The sequence below is a fragment of the Arachis hypogaea genome, chromosome 16 (genome assembly GCF_003086295.3).
Source record: "Arachis hypogaea cultivar Tifrunner chromosome 16, arahy.Tifrunner.gnm2.J5K5, whole genome shotgun sequence".
In the NCBI taxonomy this organism is placed as follows: Eukaryota; Viridiplantae; Streptophyta; class Magnoliopsida; order Fabales; family Fabaceae; genus Arachis; species Arachis hypogaea.
In genome coordinates this window covers 123,176,881-123,182,930 of record NC_092051.1, presented here as the reverse complement: position 1 = coordinate 123,182,930, position 6,050 = coordinate 123,176,881, and the positions used below count along the sequence as shown (strand labels likewise).

The 6,050-nt window shown below is 34.1% G+C and overlaps 1 protein-coding gene across 1 annotated transcript; it reads left to right on the top strand.

Annotated features, from left to right (window-relative positions):
* Window positions 1-812: 812 nt before the first annotated feature.
* Window positions 813-5,321, top strand: LOC112754836 (putative pentatricopeptide repeat-containing protein At3g01580). Its single transcript, XM_025802620.2, has 2 exons — window positions 813-1,175; window positions 2,990-5,321. Exon 2 carries the CDS (start codon window positions 3,171-3,173, stop codon window positions 5,259-5,261), a length of 2,091 nt encoding a protein of 696 aa, XP_025658405.1. The 5' UTR covers window positions 813-1,175; window positions 2,990-3,170; the 3' UTR covers window positions 5,262-5,321.
* The last annotated feature ends 729 nt before the right edge of the window (window positions 5,322-6,050 follow it).

Genomic DNA, 6,050 nt, shown 5'->3' with positions numbered 1-6,050 from the left:
ATATGATCAAAGAGGAGTCAAATGATGAGTCTGTTTTTGTTGCAGAATTAAAAGATGGACTTCCTTATGTGTGTCGATCTCTTAATCTAGCAAAAGATAAAATCCCTTTGTTAGGAGGAAGAAGTTATTCCTTCGATTTAACAAAAGCTGAATAAATCATTGACATGCTTTTAAAAGATAAACAACTTGTGCTTCTCGAAGGAAAAAGAATGCCATCTGTTTCTGAAATTAGGAATAAGAAATTTTATAAATTTCATCAAGCTCTTGATCATTATACTAATAATTGTGTACATTTTAGGAATTTGATACAAAAGGCTATTGAAGACGGTCGATTAAAGTTTGAGGACAAACCTGAGATGAAAATAGATTCTGATCCTTTTCAAGTCACGTCAAACTTTGCTGAAATAGACGAGATTATTTTCTCGATCAACATGACTACCGTTGAGCCTATTGGAAAGGATGAAGAGTTTGTACTAGACATGTTCGAGCCAGAAAGGCCTATTTATCTAAAGGCAGGTGAGAACTTGATGGATTTTTTGTTTAAGCAAAGGGAAGAAAAGTATTCTAAAACGGTTTTTTTGATTGAATCATAATTGGACCGGTTAGATTAATAAACCAATAAATTAGTGACTAGAGTAATCCAATGACCGGTCTGGTTTTTAGAACCTTGATTTTAGTTTAGTCTAATAGAAAAAAACCACAAATATAAAAACTGGCCAAAAACCACTAAACTAGTCGAGAATCGGCCGGTCATATCGAATTGGGATCCAACCGGTTTAATCTAAACGAGGTCGTTTTGTGTTTTAAAAAAGAAAAAAAGTTAAAAAACTCCTCCAGCTCTCGTCTTTGTCCTTTGCTCCTTCTCGCCTTGACACCTTCGGAAATCAGAATCAAGCTTCCCTCTCTCAAAGAAAGAAAAGAGGTGACAAACCTTAACTCCATTGCCGTTGCCGTCCCGCCGTTCGCCAGCTTCTTTTCTTCGTGTCGCAGCTTCTTTGCGTGGTCCAGCTTCGTCGTCTGTCGTGTGTTCGTCTTTGGTGGTCTTGTTCCCTCTTCCTCATATTCTGCTAGTTTTCCGCGTTGTAAACATAAGGAGAGGGACTGCCACTAGCTTCTCTGCATCACATTCTTGCTCCCTCTCTCCTTCATACTCTGCTCGTCGAAGACCACCGAAGGTTTGTTAATTTTTCTTGCTTACTTTTTTTTTTGTTTTTAACCTGTTCATAAAAATATGTGATTTGGTTAATTTAGTTTTTAATGTGTTCAGAATGATTTCGTTAAAAACAACTAGTTAATTGACTAATTGCATGGGTATGAATTTATAATGAGACTCGAATTTGACCATTTGTTGAATGGGAGACTTGAATTTGTTGAATGGAAAGCTTGATAGTTACTGATTTATTTATGCTGCTGATTGCTGATTTTGTGTGCGTTTGCTAATTTTGAATGTTGAATGGGAAGTTTGTTAATTTTTGTGTGTTTGCTATTTATTCTGCTCTATGTAACTTCATATCTTGCAAAATTAATCTTCCAATGGTTCTAGTTCCATGATGACCGAATAATATCATGAAAATATATCTAATATGGTGAGAGAGATTTGAATGATAACAACGAAATATAATGATGTAATCCGACTGATGGGTTTATAGTTGAAAAATTTATAGTGATAATAAAATGTATCCTATATTTCGGTTTGGAGGATACATGCACCATAGACACAGAATCACTCCATTACTAAACGATTTAAGCTTGTAATATATCATGCAGAGTGGTGCTTTGTGGTTCCAGAATTTAACAGAGCTCTCTCACAGTTATTCAGGCTTCATATTTTCGATTCTGATTGTTGATTTGCACACATCAATGTTCAGGAATGATTCTTGATTCATATCCAATAAGTATTTATCCATAAACTAATATTATGATTATCTTCTATTGTTTCACCGCTTCTTGTCTATTGAATTAAAGCCATTCACAAGACTTGAATCAGAATTTTTTTTCTACTTTCTTGTTTTAAATTAACAGAATAGATTTTTGCGGATTTTGATGATTGGTGATAAACTTTAATGTTGGCACTGGATATTTCTTTTGTTATTTGGATGACATTTTAAGGTTTATATTAGACTATAACTATGTTTAGTGTGTTTATTTATATTTTATTTAACATTTTTATTATAAAACAGTTATTCTGGTTGAACCGGTGAACCTGTGAACTAGTAATGAGAACGGTTTGATGACTGATTCGGTTATTCCAATATCTTTTTTTTTTTTTTTAATTTTAAATTCCTTAATGTTTTCAAGATAAGATGTATTTATTTTGCTGATACCAATATATTGAGAGGTGCAAGTTTAGGTGTGGCAATGTCATGAGTATCAAAGCAAGTATAAAGAAATGGGTTTTCCCGTGCCTTTGAAAGTGCAGAATGTAATGATCTAAGAAATAGTTATAGTTAAAATCAATTGTTTTGGATGAGCTTATAGTGATGGCCCTTGAAGCAGGAGAATATGAAATCATACAACCTCCTTGCTTTATCTGCTTCACTGATGATCCCTAATGTGATAACATGCATATCACATTTGTTATTGCGATGTGCATCACTGAGAGAAAAAGCTTGAGAGAGGATCCCCTCAACTCAGCTTTAATGTTTTAAATATCACCATAGATTTAATACCTATCAACACACCCTAGTCATAGTGTAATATTTGTTTAAAAGGAATTTGAGTAGTAAAATCACTTCAAGTTGATTGAAAATAAAGAAAATTGCGTCTACCATTCAGTATGTTTTAAATCTGAATTGGATTCACATGGAATGGAAATCATAGGAGATTCATTTGATCTTGTAATAAACTCAAAGAATGCCATCTTTATGGTTTTCAATTGATGAGTTTTCGATATTATAAGGTTCATTTTGTGTTTAGATGTTCTTTGTGCAACTGAGGGCTACTTTGAGCTGATGAACTAACAGTTTCAGCAACATGCTTTGCTCAACAGGTTTTGTTTCTAAAGCCACCAAAAATGGAGCTGTTCCGATGAATATATAACAAGATTGAGACAGAGATCTAGAAGCTTCTGATAATGGCAGTTTTGTGATTGAGAGACATGTTTATAAATATCAGCAACTTGACAATGAAGATGAACCTTGAGAAGCTATAGAACTCAATAGCCATTTTACATGCACAGGAGGGATCTCTTAGTGAAGCTATTGGGAACTTGCTGTAGTAAGATATCAATTGCACAGTTGCACTCCCAGTGTTTGAAATTGGGCTTTGCCCATGATAGTTTTATTGCTACCAATCTTAATGTTCTTTATGCTAAATATGCGTCAGTTAGACAAGCATATCAACTATTCGAAGAATCACCTTGTAGAACTGTCCATCTGTGGAATTCTATGCTTAGGAGCTATTGTTTGGAAGGAAAATGGGTAGAGACACTGTGCCTGTTTCATCGGATGAATGCATGTGCTTTATCAGCTGAGGAAAGACCTGACAATTTCACAGTATCAATTTCTTTGAAATCATGTGTTGGTTTGCAGAGGCTGGAACTGGGCGAAATGATTCACGGGTTTCTCAAGAAAAAGGCAATGAATAAGGATGTGTTTGTGGGGTCTGCCTTGGTTGAGTTGTATTCGAAATGTGGACAAATGAATGATGCTGAAAAAGTGTTTATGGAGTATCCAAATCCAGATGTGGTTTTATGGACTTCAATGGTTACAGGTTACGAGCGAAGCGGCGATCCTGAACTTGCACTTGCATTTTTCTCACAAATGGTTGCGTCAGAGAATGTGAGTCCTGATCCAGTGACACTTGTTAGCGCTGTTTGCGCTTGTGCTCAGTTATCAGATTTTAAGCTTGGAAGAAGTATACATGGATATGTAAAAAGAAGGGGCTATGACACTAAGTTATGTTTGACTAATGCACTGCTGAATTTATATGGAAAAACTGGTTCTATCAAGAGTGCATATAATTTGTTCAGAAAAATGCCTGATAAGGATATCATATCTTGGACCTCAATGATTGCTTGTTATACTGATAATGGAGCTGAAACCAAGTCATTAGATCTTTTCAATCAAATGATTGATAATAGAGTTGAACCCAACCGGGTTACTATTGTTAGTGTACTGCGATCATGCACTAACATGTCTAATTTGGAAGAGGGTATGAAGATTCACAAATTAGCAATTGACAATGGTCTTGAATTGGATATGGCAGTCTCTACAGCTCTTATGGACATGTACATGAAATGCTTTAAACCTGAAAGTGCAATTAGCCTCTTCAACAGAATGCCGAAGAAGGATGTAGTTTCTTGGGCTGTTTTGTTTAGCGGGTATGCTGAAATTGGAATGGCTCACAAGTCAATGGGCATTTTCCACAACATGTTATCTAGTGGAACCCGACCTGATGCAATTGCCCTCGTGAAGATTCTTGCTGCCAGCTCGGATTTGGGGATTCTTCAACAAGCGGTTTGTCTTCATGGTTTCCTAACTAAATGTGGACTTGACGATAATATTTTTGTCGGCGCATCTCTCATAGAGATGTATGCAAAATGTAGTAGCATAGATAACGCTTACAAAGTTTTCAAACAAATGACACACAAAGATGTTGTTGTGTGGAGCTCAATCATTGCAGCTTATGGATTCCATGGGCAAGGAGAAGCAGCATTGAAGTTATTCAGGGAGATGCTTGATAGTTCAAATGCTAAGCCTAATCATGTAACCTTCCTTTCAATTCTGTTTGCTTGTAGTCATGCAGGTTTGATTAAAGAAGGGATAAAGATATTCGATACAATGGTAAATGAGTACCAATTGAAGCCGAATTCAGAGCACTATGCCATAATGGTTGATCTTCTTGGCCGGGTTGGAGAGCTAGATAAGGGCTTGGAAATAATCAATCGCATGCCAATGCAAGCTGGTGCTAATGTGTGGGGAGCCTTGCTTGGTGCATGTAGGATTCATCAAAACATAAATATGGGAGAACTTGCAGCTCAGAATCTTTTCTCCGTAAACCCTAATCATGCAGGGTATTATGTACTCTTATCAAATATTTATTGTGGGGACAAGGATTGGCATAATGCTGAAAATATTAGGAAATTGGTAAAGGAGAATAGGTTGAAGAAGATTGTAGGTCGAAGTATGGTTGAGTTAAGGAATGAGGTTCATAATTTTGTTGCTTGTGATAGATTACATCATGAATCTGATCAAATTTATGACATGCTAAGAAAACTTGATGCAAGAATGAGGGAAGAAGGTTATGTTCCTCAAGTATAGATTGAGGGCATCTTGTGAGTTTTTAACTTATAATCATGAAAATCACTACCATTTCTTGAATGGTTTTGCATGTTTGCTACTACCTGCTTTTTGGGTTGAATGGGTTGAACTAGCCATTCTAATCCGATTTTAAACAACTATAAATAGTATTAAAATAAGCTTAAAATAATTGCATTGCTAAAGATGGCAATCGGTTTTCATGTGCAGTGCAATTAGATATTTTTTAAAACTCAGCCTTTGATAAACTTTTAGAAGAGAGAAAATAAAAAATAGGTAACTTTCCTAAATCTTTAAAAAGCTGATTAAAAACTGAAATTTAAATGATAAACAAGTGTAATAATCCGTGCCATATGCATGATAAAACTGAAATTATAATTTTAAATTATTCTATTAAAATTAATTTGAATTGTAATAATTTAATTAATAAATAAAGAATATGATGTGCATTGTTCGTGTTTTTTAAAATATAGTATTAAATGTATTAACTCAAATGTAGTTATCGAGTGTATAAAAATTATGTTTGAATTATGAATTCTCTAAATGAAATTATTCCGTTTAAAATATTTAAATTATGATTTCAATCATAAATTACAATTATGATTTAAAAAATTTTTTTGATATAATATTATATTTTTTTCTTCATTTTACTATTAATATGTTGATATTGCAACTTTAAATTATAGTATTTTACTTAATGTTGACTGAAAAAGAAAATAGTTACGTATTTCTATTATTTAATTTATTTAATACACAATGTGCTAACACTAACGATATTTTTTTAAAAAATAT